A 22,342-nucleotide genomic window follows, 5' to 3' on the forward strand; every position below is an offset into this window, starting at 1 on the left:
TATTATATTTTAAATATATACTAATACATGCACGAGGGGATTACGTCCTTTTGGAGTTATTAAAACTTAATTACAGCTCGCTTTTTAAAATATTAAGCTTTTTTAAGTTCTTTTAGGCATACAAAAATTTCGGTCCGGATCTATTTACGTTATAGAGTAGTAATTTTTAATTAAAATTTTTATTTAATATTAAATTACGTTAACACTGAAAACAGACAATCTAATGTATTAAAAACACATACATGGAAAAATTACCAAGAATAATCTTATTTTTTCACGATTTTCCTACAATAATCTCACCAATTGATTAAACATGAATAATCCCAACTTTAAATGGTATTTGTCTAGAGTAAGCTTAGGTAACCCGATAATCTGTTATAGTAGATAATTCACCAAAAACGTAAAATAAAATTTAATGTAAAATTAGAAAAGATTTTTGAAAATTTGCATAAAAAATTCTGAATAATAAAAATAATCATAATTATTTAACATCTTTTTCGAAATTTTATTTTAAATTATCTTTTTTTTAAAAAAATAAATTTTACTCTACGAAAATACAATTCAGAGTTACGATTATTCATGATTAATCAATAGGTGCAATTATTATAGAAAAATCATGAAAAAATTATACTATTAGATAATTTTTCCTATATAGAAATGAACGTTTAGCCAACTTCATAATACTAATCTTCTTGTATGCTTTTAGCGTTTACTATTAGTAAGTGTATACAAACTTTTTAGATTTTTTTATTATTATTATTTTTTTTATTTTCTTAATGCAGATCTTTGAAGCCTGTTCAAGATTTGTAGGACTAAAATAAAATAATTAGTTTAATAATATTATGTTGACTATTCTTCCTATATTAATTAATGAATTCTTGAATCAGTATGATTGCAATTTCACTTACGATTGACCAAGGTGGTTCCCTCTTGTAACCTTTGAAGATTTTATCCACTTTCTAGAAGCAAATCTGATATATGCGCGAGATGTACAAAAAGTGCTATGAATAAAATATAGGTGTTATTAAACATCGCTATCCTTTTCATTTTATCGCCACCCTTTTAATAAAATTACGAATTTATCCCTAAACTTTAAAAAATTACGAATTTGTCATTGAACTTAAAATTTACTTAATAAATGTAAGTCGCACTTAATAACATTATCATCACTTTAATCCCGAACATTTTTATAGCGATCCAATATATATTGAATTTTCAGACGCGTCCTTGTATGATATACGAATTCAAACACAGTTATATCTCTCTAAAAACTATCTAAAAACGTTCTTCGATTTTAAACAAGCTATTAGTTGGAATCGTCCTTGAATCGGTGTAGAAAAATAAAAAAAATTAAAAAATCACAAAAACTGGGCGAATGGACCATGGTCCAGTCGCACGTTTTGTGCGACTGAACCGTGGTCCATTTGCCCAGTTTTTGCGACTTTTTTTTATTAACATTATTATTTAAATTATTATATGTCTTAGTAAAATATTATTATTAATATTATTATAATATTATTATTATTAATAATATTATTTGTATTTTATTATTATTATTATTATTATTATTATTATTATTATTATTATTATTATTAATTTTTGTAGTTATTATTATTATTATTATTATTATTATTATTATTATTATTATTATTATTAATGTAAGTAATTTATATTATTTTGTTATTATTTATTTAAATAATTTATAATTATATGTTATTATTATTATTATTTTCTTATTATTTATTATTAATTTGTTTTATTATTATTAAAATTATTTTATTTTATATTTTCTAATGTTATTATTTTAATATTAATTATTTAAGTAAATTATTAAAGTAATTTATATTTTTATTTATTATTATATGTTTTTATTATTAATGTATGTATCTATAATTTTTTAATGACCTAATGTATGGTTTGTTTCATATTTCAAATTTGCAGGATTTTGAAAACTTAGGAGACAACGTAGATTACTCCGATAGCTTTGTTAGGGATAGAGAGTTTGAATCCTTAGATGAATTACATAGTTGGGCTGATGCAATAGCAATAACAATTGGTTTTCAATTTACACGTGCTTCTTATAAACAAAAAGAAGGACGTTCTAGAGTTAGTGTGTATTTAAGATGTCACCGCTATGGTAATATTAGGGGTGATTTACATAATCTAGATAATATTGCCCAACCAGGTTCTAAAAGTTGAAGTTGCGCGTGTAAATTTTTGATTATAGCAAGTAGTCGTAAACCAGGAGAAAGACCTTGGACGGTAAGGGTGTGTCCTGGTGAAAAAGGAAGACATAACCACCCGTTCTTAGTGTACAGAGATGGTCATGTAAGGGCAAATAGGATCAATGTAGATATCCGGGAGCACATACGACAACTTAGTGCAACCGGAATGCAACCGGCCTTTATCATGACTTCTATTAGACAAAATTTTCTTGGTTTTTTTACTAGTATCAGATATATAATGTTAGACAATCAATAAGAAGAGAAAAGATGGAGGGTAGGTCTCCTCTTCAACACTGTCTTTATAAGGCCACAGAACTTAATTACGTGGTTTGGACAGACTTGGATAGCGAAGGAAAATTGAGCAGATTATTAGTTGCAAATCCTACGTCTAACCAAATGATACGTACGTGGTCATATGTTGTGTTGATAGATACAACGTACAAAACAAACAAACAAAAGTGGCCACTATGTGAAGTGATCGGAATGACGCCAACCAATCACAACTTCTTGGTTGCATTCTGTTTGATGCGAGATGAGGCGGTTGTGTCGTATTCGTGGGTGTTGCAGGGATTGAGAGATATTTTATCTACAGCTCAGACTCCTAGAGTCATTGTAACCGATCGAGACGAAAGTTTATCTGCAGCTATTTGTGACGTTTTCCCAGGTAAAAAGGTTTTGTTGATTAATTATTGTCGTTCTATCTATTGAATATGTCTTAATTACGTTCAATGTTGTGTTTAATGTAGATGTGCGGCATTTGTTATGCATTTGGCATATTGCAAACGACGTTGAGAACATGGTGGACAAGTTGTGTGGCGGGAAAAGAAATCAACAAGGGCAGGTATTCAAGAAAAATAGATGGAACCCTTTGGTTGAAAGTTCTACAATCGACGAATTTGAAGAGAGATGGAAAGCAATAGTGAACATCTGGTCGGTTAGGAACAAAAAGGTCGTTCGGTATTTGGCTGGGACATGAATTCCACTTAGAGAGAAATTTGTGCGTGCGTGGACGAATGAATGTTTACACATGGGTAACCAGACTACCAGCAGAGTTGAAAGTCAACACTCGTCTTTCAAGTATTATCTTGGTAGCGGTAATAGCTCATTTGATACCCTGTTCAAAAGGGCACACGCACAAATTAAAAACCAGCAAACCAGGATCCGACAAGCGCTACAGGAATCCATGAATTCTGTAGCAAGGTCGTTGCGACAACATTTCTTCAGACCTTTATATCGCCACGTATCTATCTATGCCTTGGAGCAGCTGCGGCTTGAGCATAACCGTATGTTAGATTTGGGTGATTATGTACTTAACAAATGCGGTTGTGTACTTCAACGCACCCATAGATTGCTGTGTGCTTGTTATTTATATACGTCCATCGGTTCACAAGGTGCTTTGTATTTGGATGACATTCATCCATTTTGGAGTACTTTGACGTACACAGAGGTAGAAGATGACACCAACGAAGGAGTACGATACGCGAGCGCCGATGACAAAGAGTACTTTCAATCTTTGGTAGATGAAGTCCTAAAATTCGATCCCGCACTATAAAGGAACCTACTCCATGCCTCCAAGTACACAGCCGGTGAAGCAGAGGTCACGGAGTAGGTACCGTGTGCCGGTCGTACAGCCTTGGCTGGTCTCATAGGAGGGGGGAATAGCCTGCACAAAGCCGACCTGTCGCACTATCCTCTCCAACAAATATACCTCGACGATATTAAAGCAAGTGATACCCCCGATGAAGGTGGTGCGTGGGTGCTCATTCAACAATGCCCTTGTAGAAGTCAAGTACGGAGTCCATTCCACTTGCATACGAACCAAGTTAACATATTAAAATAATCTAAAATTAAAATAACATGCATAAGAAAGTGTGATGTGATGTATAATACCTGAGTTTCCGTCATGGATTCCAGTACACTCCTGCAGTCCCTTAGCCTGTTCATCTCACGACCTGGCTTGGGCGTGGACCACATCTCCGTCCTAGTCTTATTAGGCACATCTACTCGGCGAGGATGAGGGCGAAAGGCAGGAAAGTACTCGTAGATCCATGTCTGGAGCAATGTCAGGCAACCCACAATGGTCTTGCACCCAGCCTAGATGCCATTCCCAGCTGCCGATACATGTAGGCCAGGGTCACCGCATCCTAGGCGATCTCAGACTAATCGACGTTCTCGGAAAGTACCGGGTGAGGTCACATGCCGGTTCTTGTCTTATCCGCCAGCAGGGTAGAACCGACAATAGCCATGTAGTAGGCTGTTGACTGGAATCCATAGCCTGGGACCGGTGACACAACTGCATCACTTCAGCAACGTTAACGCTCAGAAGGCTCAGCCGGTAGAGAACCTTCAATACCAATGCCCAATATGCGTTGCACGTTGTGCAACATAATTGTCATCCCCCCCATGGCATGTGGAAGGTGTTCGTATCCGGCTGCCACCTCTCCACGAAGGCCGATATCAAAGCACAGTCGATGTGCTGGTGAATAACGTACGGTAAGCGGCCGAGGGGAGTAGCAGGTAGAACATTGTACAGCGCATCGATCATATCCCACAGTCCGATGATCGCCTCCAATGGCCTCTTCCTACTACGGCATTCCAGAACCGGAGGCGTACGCTCAAAGCCGTCAAAAAAAGTTTAGCAATGTGTTTGCCATAGTGGGTATCACGCGCGTATCTGTAGGCCCCCCGGGCTGGGGCGATGTGACTAACCAGTCCGTGCCAGCGGACTGTGAGCGCCTGCTCCCTCGTGACGGCTCATTCTCGACGAGACTACGTCCGGCACGCTCAAGTGCGCCCGTAGAACTAGGGCCAGCACGTACGAATCTCCTGTTGGACCCCCGGACAATAGTCCAGTCCACTGGGCGAACAACAGCGCCTTGGTACTCAACATCTTCAGCATCATCATCATCACTAGAAACCCCCCAACTACTCTGGACGCTATAGCCTGGTCATCAAAACAAGTACGCACTTGGTTCAGCGTACTCGACCGTTGGGCCTCACTGTGTCTGGCAGCCTCTTCCTGCCTAGCCCTCCTAGCAGAACCCGTTACCCCCCTCTCATGAGGGTCCCCTCTGAGCAAGGTAGGTCTAGAACTATTACCGCTCAACAAGTGTCTAAAAAAACCCTTTCCTTTTCCTTGATTACCAGCCATTTACTGCAATTTTTGATAATTTAATTAACTATTATTAATAAATAAACATAATCAAAAGTTACGTTAAATTAACCACATGAACAAAAGACAATAATTAATTAGCAACAACAATATTTAACTAATCATTATCAAAAAATATAATGTAAGAACATATTTATTATTATTATTATTAATATTATTGTAATTAATTTTCTAAATTGACAATAATCATAATAATAATAATAATAATATTAACAAAAATAATAACATTAATAATAATCATAACAATAATAACACAAAAAATAATAATAATCATAACACTAATAACAAAAACAATATTTAAAAATAAAATTAAAGAAAAATTTACTAACAATAACAACAACAACAACAACAAAAATAATACAAATAATATTTAAAAGAATATAAAAAAGTGAATAATAATAATAATAATAATAATAACAATAATAATAATTGTTGCCCTCTAAAGGTTTTGATGATGACTTCACTTTTAAATAAACAGACTTGTTTTAGAGATTGTTTCGTAGGTGAATATCCGATTTTGTTGAAATCGTTGATGAAGCCTAGGACTTGATTCGTGGAGGTTGTACATGTCTTAAAGATCCAAGAAGTTAGATAAGTGTTATAATGTTGAAAGTAGATGTACAGTCTACTGTTCCCAAAATGAACAATCTAACAGAAGTTGAAGCTGGAGACAGTACGCTGTTCCTACGTAGCAGGTCTGGAGAAAAACATCGACTGGAAAATTGCAGTTATTTTATTATTCCGTTTTTAGTTGATGTAAACTGTTAAAACTTAAATTAGTTGCTTAAATTAATTAGTAAGTTAATTGGCTAAACTATTTTTAGATTATCTAAAAATAGCCTAAGACTTTTTCTTTTTAAGATTAAGATCTCCTATTTTTTAGGATCTTGTGTTTTTAATTCCTATGCTATTTCTAGCTTAAGGAAAACGTTTTTTCTCTTTGAGCAAATGACAGCCGGACATTTATTTATTGGCAATACCACTATCTTTTTGTTTTGAGAACGTGAAGGATAGTGGGAGGTGTGTCTAAGGTAACTGCTGGTTGTTCCCACTATAAATAGGAGGAACTTTGCTCAAACCGTGAATCCATCCAAGAGTGTCCGTTAAAGGGAGATCATTTAAGAAAAATATTTTCTGTTTTTTAAATGCCAATTAATTTATTATATTTTTCTTAAGTAATTATTTTATTTTTTATCCTCTTGAGAATTGGCCTTGTAAGGGTTATTGAGTGATTTGTTGTAATTAGACTTATGAGAAGTCTAAGGGAATAGAGAAGAGAAGCGTAAGAAGATAAAGAGAAGGAGAAAGTAGAGAAAGAGAATTAGGCCTAGAGTAGAGAAGCTTCAAGTGAAGCAAACTGTTTTATGTAATTGTAATTGATTGCCTAAAACATAGTGAGACTTTTGAAATCCCGGGGGGTCGTGGTTTTCCTTCTTATTAGGCCAAGAAGGTTTCCACGTAAAATCTTTGTATCCTTTTATCTTTTGCATTTCAAGATTAAGCTTTATTTTGTTTGTTAAAATTCCGCAAATTGGAATAAAAACGAAGTAAAGCTTGATACACAACAATAATTATTCAAAAAAAAAACGAAAAAAAAAAAGAACTCGCAGGAAAATCGAGAGCCAACCGCGGTTTTCCTGCGACTGAACCGCGGTTGGCTCGCGGTTTTCCTGCGAGTTCCTTATTTTTTTTTTAATAAAAAATTTAAAATAATACGATTTGAAAAAAAATTACCTCGATTAATTTTTTGCGGATTGAATTTCTTAGTTTTTTCTCAAAAAATTTGATGTTGTAATTTTATTTTTTGAGTGTGATAAAGGAGTTATTTAGTGTGATGGGAGTATATATAAGAAATTTTAAGTCCTGTAGCAAATTTGTAATTTTTTAAAGTCCAGGGGCAAATTCGTAATTTCATTGAGGGTGGCGATAAAATGAAAAGGATGGCGATGTTTAAGGATTGGGTAAAATATATACTGCTTTACCGAACCGCCAGTAATTATTGATTGATTATAATAAACTTGTACAAAAAGTGCTGTTGATAGATTATGATGAGCATAATTCCGTCGCATGGAGTAACAAATTAACCCGATGAAAAAATAAAAATTTTATTTTTTTAACACTCCGCTTTACGGGATCGTCAGTAATTATTCATGGAGGTTAAAGAGTGGGCTTATAAATCAATACATGTCTTTTCAGCATATTTTGATCTCACTTATTGAACTTTAAAATGATTGATAGCCTACTCATATCAATGAGGTGCATTTTATTTTCAAGGCTACAATGCTTATTTGGAAAATTAAATCTGCTTAGTGCGAAGCAATATTATTAAGATGAGTAAACTCTTGCAAAATTTTCTGTGGTGTGCATCAAGGTTGTTAGGATTGGGCTTCTATGTAGGATCGTTGAGGGGTTAGGATCGAAATCGGTAGAATCGGATCGTATGATCGTGTGATCCTACAAATATGCATTAATATGCTTTAGATAACTAATTTTCAATAGTATTTGTTCAGTTTTTTAAGTTTTAAGGTTTAAATTAAAACTTATTTGACTTCGGCTATAAAGTTTTGTAAAAAAATACCTTTAATAATCATTTTTAAAATGCGAATCAAGAAAAACTTGAATTTTTGTCATATTGATATAATTGTTTAGACATATACATATATGTACATCAGTAAAATATGAAATATATGACATTTTTTACGATTGAAACTACCCTTGTAGGATTGGATCGTAAGATCTTAGAATCGTGATATGATCCTACCACTCAAATCGTGTTACGATTCTGATCTTATACCTACGATCCGAATCAGTCGCGTAATTTTAGGTCATAGGATTGTAGAATCGTTGATCAAGATCGAGATTTTGATAACCATGGTGTGCATGAGAGGGGAGATTACTCTTACAACCTTCATGAATAATCTCCTAAGGGGCCAAATGAACAATTGTTTCTATATTGTGTATAATTCCAACTAAAATTATCACTAAATAACTAAAGGCCTAGTGGTCGGAGTGTCAGTATATCAACCTGAAGGTCTTGGTTCAAATCCTACCTAAGGCATTTGTGTGGAAGTAATGTTACCGATTATTAACATTAAATCCATACTACTAGTTGGATTTCCTTGTTTACGAGTCTAATTGTATAAATAATTTGTAGCCACATGTTGTGCATGTGGTAGACGAATATAATTTACAATGAGCCATTGTATGTGGTAGAAGAATATGATTAGCCACAAGTACATACATGTGCCAGAATAAAATAATTAGCCACGGGATCTACCGTGGCAATAAAAAGAGTTTATACCACAACCATAATTTTCCCATGGCAACAATCTAGCCACGATTACTTGTGCCACGGTAGTTTGTAACTTAAATTCTCGTGGTTGGGTATCATAGCAATGGGAAATTCTTACTTGTGCCACGGTTGCTACTGTGGCACAAGTGATGGTTTATAGTTGTGTAGGAGAAAACCAACTACTTTTGGACAAGGATTATAGTAAGAAAGTGTTTCCTAAAGTGTACATCATTTTGTTATCATAGATGTTTGCCATCAACCAACACCAAAGGTAGCGACAACAAAAGAGAAACGTATGATTAAATGGTGGATTTTAAAATAGGATAATGCTAAAGTAACTGCCAAAAAAGTTTTGAACGAAATTGATTGAGAGATGCAATCGAATAAGAAAAATACCTGAAAATGATGAAAAATTGCATCACTCGAGTTGCTAAGTGAATTTTAGGAGAGTCAAAGATTCCATTGTGGTATAGAAGGAAACAACGTGGTGGAATGAGGATGTAAAGCCAGTGATTTAAGGAAAAATGTTATCTTGTGTTAGAGAAATGCATGAATAAGGAAAACTTAGCATGTATAAGGAACTTAAAATCAAGACAAAAGTAGAAAATCGTGAGGCAAAGCTAAAGGAAAAAAAAAAGAGTTAAAACATACCAAATTTAAAAGAAGGATGAGAAAAAGATATTTTTGCAAAGAGGAGACAAATAAAAAATAATATTATAGGTGTAGTAAGGTGTATCAAGGATACATATAAGAACAATCTCATGACGAGAACATTAATGATCAATGGATGGGTAATTTTCACAAGCTTTTTAAAGAAGCACAAGAAAATGTGTTAGGGGAAATAACAATCAGACCCTTGGAAATAAATAGAGTATCTATGCACAAAAGAAAAAATCTCAAAGATGGTCGGACTTTAGACTAGAAAATTAAGTGAAAGACAATCGTTTGGCCAAATATATAATATACCTATTGAAGTATGGCCAAATAGTATCAAAAGTTAGAATAATTCTGGGAAAATCAATAAAAGGATGGATTCGTTTAGTTAATTTTTTTCTGAAACTAATTAATCTTTATTTGGTGTATAAATAACATAAAGTTAATCAATATTGGTTAAGTAGTTATTTTATATATTATATGTTGGATGAATTAATAATGATAACAACCATCATAAAATTAAGTTCCATTACAAATTTTATAATAATAATAATAATAATAATAATAATAATAATAATAATAATAATATTAATAATATTAATAATAACAATAACAACAACAACAATGACAATTTTAATAACTATAACTTTAATATCAATAGAGATCATATCAGATCAAATCAAACCAGATTAGATCAAATCAGAATAGATTAGATCAAATCAAATATGATCAGATTAAAATGGATCATACTAAATCTAATTGAATCATCATCATCATTATCATACCCAGTGCATCCCACTCATAGGGATATGAGTAGGGTCTGAGAACGAAAGAAAGACAGCAACCCATACCCAAAAAGGAGGATGCGACCAAACACTTCCCTAGCTCAAGATAGATACTCCGAAACCGTTCTTCCTGCAAGTAGTCGCAAACCAGCATCTTACACCATAAGTTTGACATTTAACAAGAATTAACAAATAAATATAAATAAAAAATACTAAGCATATAAAAAAAGTGAAAACTAACTAAAAACGAGTCAAAGAGCGATATATGAATAACAAGGAACAAGAACAACAATAGGTAAGGAGAAATCTAGGACATGAATAAGGCGCCTCCAACTACCTATATCCCTAGTCAGGTCATCAAAGAGGTGTAACTTATGTATGTCCCTTTTTATCAGTTCCTCCCATGTTCTCCTAGGTTTCCTTCAACTTCTCTTACGCTCCTCTGAGATGCTTTTGATCCTTCTCACAAGGGTATCATATGTCTTTTTCTTCACATGCCCAAATTATCTCAACATATTTTCATTTTTGAAAAAAAGGGGCAACACCTAACTTCTTTCTAAACTCCTGGTTCCTTATTGTATCCATCATTACGTGACCGCACATCCACCTCATCATACGCATTTCTATAACTTTAATCTTATGTTCAAATATCTTCTCAGCTGGCCAACATTTTGTCCCATACAACATACAACTCGGTAAAATTTACCTTTAATCTATAAGAAAATTCCTATCACATAGCACCCTAGTGGTTGCTCGCCACTGGAGCCAACCCGCTTGTCTTTGATGAGTAACATGTTCGTCAATCTCCCCATTACTTTAGATCACCGACCTTAAATACATGAACTTAGTCGTACATGCAACAACTTCTCCAACTATGGCCACCTCTGACTCACCTATCGGCTTTGTCCCACTAAAGTCACATCGCAAATATTTTATCTTCGTATGACTTAAGCGCAACCCTCTACCTCCTAAATTGCCCTATCCTCTTCCAATTTACTATTAAACTCCTCTTTAGTTTCTGGTGCCAACACGATATTATTTGCAAATAGCATGCAGTATAGCATAGTCTCCCAAATAGATTTAGAAATTTCCTCCATAATGACCGTAAAAATGAAAGGACTTAGTGTTAATTCTTGACGTAGGCCAAGTTTAAATGGGAAAGACTTGAGGCTTTCCAAAATGATGCCTTGTGGCATGTTATCATACGCTTTCTCCAGGTCGATGAAAACCATATGCATATCCTTCTTTCCCTCCCTAAAATTTTTGATTAGTCTCCTTATTATATGAATAGCCTTAATGGTTAATCTTCCTAGCATGAAGCCGAATTGGTTCTCTTTTATCACCGTCTCATATGTGATTCTCCTCTCTATCACTCTTTCCCACAGTTTCATCGTGTGGCTTAAGAGCTTGATCCCTTGTAGTTCCCGTATACTAGTGCATCACCTCTACAGATTCTAGGTTTTGATACCATGTTAGAAATGGTGCTTATTCAGGATGTGAGTGTCAATTATCTCAAAAGACACTTAAGACTCAAAAGGGGTAGGACTTTGCAATTTCTCATGAAGCTTGACCCTAAGTTTAAACGAACTAGGAGTAGTCTTATTATGATGAAAGACATTTCTACTCTCTCTGAAGTGGATGGCATCTTGATTCAAAAACAAGTCCACATGGACATTGGAAAGAATGATGAAGAACACTTACAAGAAAGCATCATAGCCCACAGGGTAGAAAAAAGGAAATACAATGAGTCATGAACCAAAGGTTATGGGAGCAAGAAACAAGCCTTGTACTATGATCATTGTAAGATGCAAGGCCATAGCTCAAAGTGGTGTTGGAAGATACCTACCCACCAAAGCATAAAAAGAATATGTGCAGGAAGGATGATGAAAACAAGGCAAATATAGCACATGTTGTCGCTTTTGATCTGTCAGTACAACACAACAAAACATCTAAGGCAAAGCTTACTCAAGAACAGTTTTCACAGCTTATGGAAATCCTTAACAAGTAGTCCATAATTTTAGATGTGAAGAAGATAGCATCAATTGGTAGGTAACATGACGTTTTTGCACTACTAATGAAAATGGATTATTGATTCAGGGGTAATTGGTCATATGTGTTGTCAAAAAGACTTGTTTCTTTGCATAAAGCCCTTGCTTGATAAGTTCCATAATGTCACAGTTCCTAATGGGCGAAAAGTTAGGGTAAGACACTTTGGTAACATTCAATTAAACAATGGTATATGCTTAAAGATGTTTTATATGTGCCTAATTTTCATTTTAATCTAATATATGTGCACAAGTTGATCACACAACTCAGTTATAGGATTACATTCTATCCTAACACTTGCTTTTTCCAGGAGAAATTGAAGAGGCATTTGCTTCTTTGTAACAAGAGTAATAGGTTGTACTATCTGCACATAGACAGACAGTAAAATAAACATCAAAACAGAAAGCAAACAGCAGCTGCTTATGGCCGTGATACTGACACTGTGTCTGCACAGAGGGTTGATAAAGATTGCAAAGAATCCAAAATGTGGCACCTAAGGCTGGGGCATTTACTATTTAGCAAAATAAAACTTCTATTTCCAAATATAGTAACATAGAAAGCAGAATATGAAAACATTTGTACCAATTGCCCAGTAGCAAGGAAAACTAGGGTAGCTTTCAATAAAAGTCCAATACAAACTATTGATAGTTTTCAACTGATTCATGTGGATATTTGGGGACCCTTGAGGTCTCCAACTAGAAACAAATATAATATGTTTGTCACCATGGTGGATGACTAAAGTAAATACACATGGATTTTTCTTAGGCAACAAAAATTCAATTTTTTGATGTGCTTCAAAGAATTTCTATTCCAACATTCAAACACAATTTGGAAAACAATTTAAAGTGGTAAGAACATATAATGCTAAGTAGTTAGCTCAAGAAGAAACACTATGCTTTTATAATAAAAAAAGGCATATATGTTATCAATCCGGTTGCTTTAACACACCCCAACAAAATGAGGGAGTTGAAAGAAAGCATAGACACCTTATTAAGGTGTCTGGAGCCTTATATTTCCAATTACAAGCTCCCATAAGATATTGGGCTGATTGTGCTGAATGTGCAGTGCACATCATTAACAAGATGCCTTTGAGTTTTATAAACAATATTTCACGTTATGAAAGGTTACATAAAAAGCAACCTTAATACAATATATTGAGAGCTTTTGGATGCTTGTGCTATGCATCCACTTTAAGCAAAGATAGAATAAAAATCGAACCAAGAGCACAAGCTAATTTTTTCAAAGGTTACTCACTAAAACAAAAAAGCCTACAAACTATATGGTTTGAACATCAAAACAGTTTGCACCTGAAGAGATGTAAAATTCTATGAAAATATTTTCCCTCTCCAATACTTTAAATGGACAATGACCCAATTAGGCAATTTTTCTATCCTTTGATGGGGACAAGGACAAGATAGATGAAATCTTATCAAATAAGGATTTTGAGACTAATAGTACTAATGAAAAAGGGAACCCATGTCATCTTGATACTAACCGTAACCTAGATGATCCTTTAATACCAAGATGAACCACAAGGAATTCCACCAAACCAAGGTATTTAAAGGATTATGCATGCACTAGTGAAATTCAATCATGGTGTAATATAGTTTAGTACATAAACCTTTCTAAAGACATCAAAGTATTGCTTTTTTGCAAAATAAATATACTAAACCTTGTAACTATCAAGAAGCTTCTCAAGATCCCAATTGGGTGAATTCCGTGAACAAAGAATTGGAGGCATTAGCCGCAAACAAAACTTGTGAAATTGTGAATTTACCCAAAGGAAAAAGGCTATTGGTGACAAATGGGTTTTCAAAGTCAAACTTAAGTCTGATGGTAGTTTGGAGCGATTTAAAGCAAGACTTATTGCTAAAGGCTTTGATCAACAATATGTTATTGACTATGAAGAAACCTTCTCACCAGTTGTCAAAATGTCAACTATAAGATGTATTTGTGCAATAGCAGCAAATTCAAGATGGAAACTGCATCAACTTATGTAACACCCGGAGATTTTTTGACGTCATTAATTAATATTTTAATAACTTTTAGGGATTTTATAATTATATTAAATTAATTTAGAAGTAGTTTTAATAAGTTCCTTTCATATACGAATTTAAATATTAACATATAACTATATTAAAAATACAATTACGATTTCTAAATAAAGAGGTTCGAATCAAATTATTATTTTATTTATTTTATTTTTAATGTAACACCCGAATCTCCTTCCACCCTTTACGGTTTTGGTTTCGTACAAGGGGTCGGAAATTCAGGAGTGTTACAGGTGGTTACCAGAGTTATTACTTGAAGTTAGAAGTTATTCGTGAGATTTTGGGTAGATATGGGATAGGTGCATATTATTTATTCATGCATAATGATTATCATTGCACGTGCATAGATAAATATATAGTTTGTTTAGCTTGTTATAAGACCCATTCTCATGTGTGTTATTATTATAATTAAAAGTTATGATGTTGTGAATGATGATATGATTTAACAAATCAGTAGATTTGAATTATTTATTATCAAGCAATAATGAAATTTTTGAGTATTTGGTTCAACTCATGAGTTGTATTATAAGTGGTCATTATGGAGATATGAAGTATGAATGATGAAATTCTAGAGAAGTTGGTTGTATCGCGAACTTTCTCTTGCTTGTAATGATAATATGAAATTTAGTCTTATGTGTCTGAATGTTTGTTCATGTTAATTGTTTTCATAAAGCTTATGAGTTTTGATATTGATCCTATACATGAACCCACTGTTTATTTATCTACTTGAACATTTCATTTGTCAAGTGCATTCGTTCATCATAACATAGAAGGTGGTGATCATAATTCTCTTGAATATGGTTAATGATTGTGCAAGTATGATCGTAAGTAGTTTGAACCAGAATAAGGACAAGAGCTAAAGTGTAATAAGAATTCGATATATTGTAAATGAAAGAAAGGAGTCTTGTATGCGATACCTTGTAAATAAAGTTTTAATCACCACTTGATGATAATATTGCGGTCATAGCAAAAGTATAGATGCATTAAAACCTAAATATTTAGGAGAAGTTCGAGAGCACGTTAAGAGTTTATAGTTTGAGAATTCCACCACCAATTTCGGGCCATGATCTATAAGAGTATTATTGATATATTCTTTATATAATGATGAGTTGAAGTTAAGAGATTGTTTTCAACGTCTCTAAGTGTTTAAAGATAATGCTATATTAGTTGAACCAAATTATCACATTAGTATTGTTGTTTATACTAGAATCGCCTTAATATTTTCATTTGAAGTTATAATTTTTTACTAGATTGAGACTCTTGACCTTTGTAATTAGCTATAGTAACATTGGTGTTGAGTTTTAGGGTGGCATAATCGTGTCTACCAATAAACGTTTTCAATCTCATACGGTGATTGATACTGATGCTTTAAATTGGTTAATGTAATATATATATTTGTTAGTTTTAAACCCAACATCTTATGCTTCTAGTGAGACCTTAAGAATTAGTTGAAACTGAAAACTATAGTCAACCTATTAGCATTAGTTAACCACTTTATATATATTTTGATGAATTATATACTATAAGGGTCCCTTGTCAATGATTTTTATTTTTGTAAGCATCCAACTCTCATCATAATGAATATAGTATTTCATGTTTGTTGAGTGATAACAACCTTTAAATCACTATCTGTTGTCAAAAATAAATAAATAAGTTTGAGTATCAAAGGAGAAAATTATTATTTGCAAGTCCTTTAAGTTTTGTATTTCTTTGAGACATGATATATCATTCATACATAAGTCGGTAACTTTATATTGAAGTGGATAGTTAAAGAATAATCATCATAAACAAATTTGCATATTAAGGGCCTAAGGATTGATTCGAGGGAGCACTATTGAGTTAAGACTGATAATTTTGTCTTATCAAATACTTATATGGAGTGATGAATGTTTTAATCGGACGATAATGTGACGAAGAATCGTGACGGTTTTAAAGCATTAGGTCGATAGAATAATATTTGAAATTAAAAAGGAATCAGTGATATTATAATTTGTTTTCTCATGGCCGTCTGGGCAGTTGCAAGACATAAGGACAAAATAATTTGATGATGAGGTGGAATAAGCATCTTTGTGCACGTAAGATACAATTAAATGTTTTAAGTATTTTAGAGTATCTCATGGATCACCAATTTAATAGTCCTGCCAGTGTATTGAAATGATAAGACTTAGATGATATTCTAAATGAAGCTGACTTTACATGGGTTACTGTTTTAATAATGGTTGATGTGATACGTGGTAAATTAAGTTTGGAGAGTTACTGAAGATAATGTGGTCCTAATAAAATTCAAGAGGTGTTTTAAAATCTAAACATTGAAGAAACAAAAATGAGTATGCGAATAGTTATAATTTGAGAGATGAATCGAGATAATGGATTACGTCTTAAACAATTATCATACAAAATCACTATTATGCGATAAATAGAGTTAATTAATATTAGTACTTGTGTTAAGAAGAGTTTTAATTTGATGTTACTAAATCATTGGATCGTAATACGCATTTGATGGAAAGAGTTTTGAAAGTTTGACATGTTTTAATACAAACAATTATGTTATAGTTGTTAGTTCTAAGTTTCGCATCTTAGGTCGAAGGGTGATTGAATCCCACTTGTTTGCGAAGAAATAATTGTAATGCATAATTTCAAGTGTTGCGTTATTTTGTTAGCTTTGTGATGTTGTACTTTAGTATAGTGTTAGGATTGTTAATGTAACAGTCATATGGTTGCGATAACGGTGTTAAAGTTAGTTAGAGGTAGTATTGTGATGGAAATGTTATGGTGTAGATTGGATATTGTGAAATTAGTATTGGTATCACATCTTTATCAAACGGTATGATACATGTCTGCTTTGCTATTGATATTGGAAATTGTGGTGATGTAGGTGTGTTCATCAGTTATTTTTCATCTTGCATTTTTTTTGTATACATAAAATGTCATCTTTGTTGATCATTAATGTTATTATTACCATATTAGTACCATTAGTACTGACGTTATATATGTACATGATGCATTACTTTAGTCATATATTAGTTCGTGATCTTAATTGATATAATTTCTATACTTTCAACATATCTAGTCGTATGGTAAGTAAATAGCTAAAAAATGTTGGTGACCTTTGACATTGCCCTTCGTGATTCTAAATCATCCTCATATTGTCATAATTAGAATTTGATAGTATGATGGATAAAGAATGTTAATATTGAACAATTACGATATGTATATTAGTATCATGGCTGTGAACGTCTAATTATTAACTCCAGTAACTTGCTAAAATGTGGTATATATATAATTGGATTATATACTTGAAACATGTATTATGTTATGAGTTATTAATTTGAGTTGTTAATCTATTAATCAAGTCATGATGTATGAATTATGATTAATGAAAAGAGCATTTCATATTAAGTAAAAGGTTAGGATTATGTTAAGATAAGTAAAGTTAGTGGTGAATTGATTTGGGAGTTGATAACCAACCAGTTTTGTAAGATTCATGTATCCTTAGGTCTAGGGTGTTTAATTGTAATACAAGTTAAGTGTTGAGCAACTTCGTGCATTTTACTTTTAGGACTTTGTTGTTTTGATATTTTACCCCCATTTATGGTTTAAATTATAATAGTTAAACCTTTCATACATTACAAGATTATCACAAAGTACAACCTTAGGTGGTCACGTAGAAGTGGAAAAGTTGTTTAAAGAATTACATTAGATAACAGGACATTTCATGTTGTTACGAGCTCAAGTGATACACTTTTTATAAGCCACATGTGATAGATCCTTTACTTTGTAAACATTGAGGAGAGTTGTCTTACTAAGAGAACATATTGAGACCTAGATACTAAGGTGTGTAGTACTGAGATCAGATATATTAAATAATTAGAGTTCCATGGTCTAACCACACTATCCCTTAGCACCATTTCTAACATTCCCTACCACCCCTTCCACTCCTTCTACCTCTATCACCACCCACCCTCCATGGCTCTATACGTACCACCATCACCACCTCCTCCTCCTTTATCACCACCTCTATCCCCACCTCCAATATAAAAGTATATTCTTGATATTGAATTTTTTTCAATGGATTTTGAGTTAATTGTTGTGATAGTGATTATTTGTTCTCTAAATGACATTAGCTTTTCCAAGTGTAGAAAAAGATTTTCTTTTTCAAGTATTGCACGTCTTTCTCTCATCCCTTATCTTCCTTTGATTTTATCCTCCGCTCCATTTCCCTTTTCGTATATCTAATTTTCTTTTGAGGAACTAAACAATGAAAGTGAAGTTTGTAACCTTCAGTGATTACTTTCCATATATTTTTTGTTCACTGTGTTTCCTCTGAACAAGACATCTTCGATATTTTGAATTGTGTAACATGTCTGTCTTTAGAGTTGCCTTTTCTTTTAGTATATGTGTTTACAGTCTGGTGTTAATCCTTTAGAGTTATAGATCAGTTGCAAGGGCTTTGTGGCATCTGTGCGCTTTCCCTCATGGGGAAGCATCTAGGCGATAACCTGTCTACTAGAGTACTGGGTGCATCACTCCATGTTCAAGTAGAAGAAGTGAAGGGAGATGTGGTAAGGAAGTAATTTTTTTTATATATGTTTTAAATTGAAAAATATAGGAAAAATGAAAAAAGTTAACGTTTTGAACAGAAAAAACTTAAAAATATTAGATTTGTAAGACGCTTAATAACATAAGAGTATCATTAATAATAAAAATACTTGGAAACAAAAAATCAAATACATTATTGATAATTTTCAAAAATAAAAAAACCTTAAAGCACACTATACACAAATCAATAGTGGTCAAATTTACATCATACTTGCCGCAATGTGAGAATTTTCAAAATGAATATCAAGGGCTTTGAATTTATCAAGAATCTTATCTTAATATTATAAAATTTCAAAAATGCTGCTTCCTTGTTGTTACTCTTTGCTACGACCTCTCTTGGAAACTCACTGTTTTCTCCATCTATATATACCGAATTTTTCCACACTTCTTTTCCACTCAAACCCAACGACCATTTTCTTCAATAAAAAGTCTTGCTTACCAGTTACCACTTTTGAAGCTGAATCAAAGCTCAAATTATCTAAAATGGCCTCATCAAATGACTCATCAGCTTTAGAGTTCATAGAAAATCATTTGTTTCGTGAACTTTCTCCAATTGGTACAAACTTCAGCTTTAATTTCAGTTTTAATAATAATTTTGATGCGTTTAAACAAGAATCGATGACTATTACGAAATCCAATTCGCTTTCTTTTCAATCTTCTACTTGTAGCTCTTCGAACTCTTACTTTTTTGGTGGAGAACAACAGCAACAGCACAGAGCGAGCTCCTGTTTGATTAAGGAAGAACAGGATTTGGATTTTGATTTCGATTTTGGTGTCGATATATGTAATTTCGAGCCAAATCAGCAAATAAAGAAAGACGAGCATCAGATTACGTCATCGCGTGGATCAAAGTCAAAATTCGGCGAGAGGAAGCCGTCGATGAAGATTTCAGTTCCGGCTCAGACAAAGAAGTTTGAGGTAGTCAAGTTCGTGACTGAGTCTATACAGAAAAAGAGTACTGAGTCAACACACCGAGTCGAAGAGGAGGAGACTCGGAAGCATTACCGAGGAGTGAGGAGAAGACCATGGGGAAAGTACGCAGCTGAAATTAGGGATCCGAACAAGCGCGGGTCCCGAGTTTGGCTTGGAACTTACGAAACTGCTATTGAAGCGGCTAGAGCATATGATCGAGCTGCTTTCAAGCTCCGTGGAGCAAAGGCTATACTTAACTTCCCACTTGAAGTCGGGAAGCTTGTGGAAGAAACCGCCTCAAGCGGCAGTGTTGATGGCGGCAAGAAGAGAAAGATGGTGGTGGAAAAGGAAGATAAAAGTGAAGTGGTAGAAAACAAAAAAGTAAAAGCTAAGGAAAAAACAAATAAGACGTCATCTAGCTTTGAAGAATTAGGACCATTAACGCCGTCAAATTGGACGCCGTTTTGGGATTTGGATATGAAATCTGGAAACGGAATATTCACCATTCCTCCTTTGTCGCCGTTATCTCCACTTCCATCATTAGGGTACTCTCAGCTGGCGGTTAACTAACTTTTTGAATAATTGTATCGATAAGGCGATAATACTCTTAATATTTTTGATCCAAGGTACTTAACATTTTGAAAAAATAAAGATAAAAAGGAAAAGTGGCTAGTGAGTAATGCAATTTTTAAATATCTTAGACTTATAAACACTTGATAGGATAAGAGTGTAGAAGACTGTCCAAGGAAGTACTGTATGTAAATAGCAATCCAGCGGCCTCGTGGTTTTAGATTGTCATATTCATATTTGATTTTATTGGTTTATTTATTTAATTAAACGCTTGTTTACGCTTATTTGTTTTTCAGCTGGTTTTAGACGAGACGGTCTCATAATCAGACCATCAATTTAGGCCGGCCCAATTCGTGCGTGTAACAACCTGGACATTTTTTTTTTGGGTACTTTTCGTTTTTGATCTTAAAGATATCAATTTTGACCTTAAAAGTATCCATTTTCAAAATTAATACTTTAAGGTTAAAATTGATAAATGCCCAAATGTTGTTACATGCGCGAATTGCGCCGGTCCAAATTGACGGTCTCATAATGAGACCATCTCGTCCAAGCTTTTGTGTTTGTCTTTATAACCATTTTGAAAAATTTAACGAGAACGACAAGATTTATTTTGGGTCTAAGACCCCAACGTTAATTGGGCTTTACATTTTGTCAAGCCCAAGTTAAACATAGTCAATATAATATTTAATCTCATTTTCGAGTTATGTATCGGTCCGTTTCATCAATTATCAGTTCGACAGTAGATTCAGTCGGCTTCATTATCAGTACAAATCCTACTACTATAAATACTCACAAAAGATCGTAATGAATTAAGTTTTTTCTCCCATATGCTCTCTAAGTAATTCCATTCTCATATTCATATTCAACCGTCATTTGACATAAGCATTGGAGGGGCTTTCCCGTGTGCCACCCCTGGGTAAGTAACCTTTGTTCATTTTGTAGGTTTATTCGAAGATTTTCGATCATCTTCGACCACCTTCTATTTCGTTTAATTGCACTCAACGTCACGGATTTGAACTGGACCACCCTATACAAGGACGTACATTTGGCATTACCCTTCCCCTACTTTATACAAATTGTAACTAAGTTCGTTTGGCGCCGTTTGTGGGGAAGAGTAACACCTCACTCTGAACTCGAACTAAAAGTCATGCCTCCAAAAAGAAACACCCAGGCTCGTACTCATCAGTCGGGAACTGACTCGTCTGAAGCAAATAGCTCTGGCCATGCCTACTATTCTAATCCCCTAATTGCTAATCTAAATTCTAACCCCAAACTTTTTACCCATCAAGACCTTCAAGAATTTGCAACCCTTCTCACTGCTCAACTTCAGGAGAACATCACTCAAGCCCTAAGGGAAATCATGATTAGATTTTCACCCAATGTTGAAAATGAACAAAGCCAACTTTCTCCTAAGAAAGCACCCACACGCGTCCTCAAACCTACCCCTGAATTATTAGGTAGAGAATGTGGCAGAAAGCCAGGAAACACCGTTCACCCAAAATCATGATGTTAATTACACAAATTCTCATAACATCAGAAAAGAACATTCACTTCAGTCTATTAGGGGCGGTCATCACTGTAACATCTCAACACAACCATTGTATCATCCCAACCCTAAACGAGAAAGTGAGAGACAAGACTCTAACTCTAACTAGAAAAGGGAAAGACAAGACGTTAACCCTAACCGGGAAAGGGAAGAACATCGCCAAAATTCTAACCGGATAAAGGCACACTCTGTTATGAACACTAGAGAAATCATTACTAGTCGGAAGCTTCGTGCTGAAGGGATAGATGCTCGTGGCCTTATCAACACTAAGAGAAAAGAAAAAGAGGAAACTTATCAACAACCTCCATCCCAACGAGAGGAAGTATCTAATCAAAGCTCACTGAAGCCCGATCAAGATAAGTTCGACGAAGGAGGACCAGCACACGCTCTATTTGTCTTTAAGACTCCCTTGTGCCCGAATTTTGGCTACTCCTAACCGGAGTAAGATTAAGATTCCTAACATGGTGACTTTTGATAGAACCCAAGATCC

The 22,342-nt window shown here is 34.0% G+C and overlaps 1 protein-coding gene across 1 annotated transcript; it reads left to right on the top strand.

The window, feature by feature from the left end:
- Positions 1–19,032: 19,032 nt before the first annotated feature.
- LOC130799586 (ethylene-responsive transcription factor 5-like) lies at positions 19,033–20,588 on the top strand. Its single transcript, XM_057662728.1, has one exon. The coding sequence runs from the start codon at positions 19,122–19,124 to the stop codon at positions 20,304–20,306; it is 1,185 nt and encodes a 394-aa protein (XP_057518711.1). The 5' UTR covers positions 19,033–19,121; the 3' UTR covers positions 20,307–20,588.
- Positions 20,589–22,342: the final 1,754 nt, after the last annotated feature.

Source organism: Amaranthus tricolor, chromosome 14 (genome assembly GCF_026212465.1).
Source record: "Amaranthus tricolor cultivar Red isolate AtriRed21 chromosome 14, ASM2621246v1, whole genome shotgun sequence".
NCBI lineage: Eukaryota > Viridiplantae > Streptophyta > Magnoliopsida > Caryophyllales > Amaranthaceae > Amaranthus > Amaranthus tricolor.

Bases quoted from the DNA above. Each gene is read 5' to 3' on its own strand.
- LOC130799586 (XM_057662728.1), top strand. From the start codon at position 19,122: ATGCTGCTTCCTTGTTGTTACTCTTTGCTACGACCTCTCTTGGAAACT.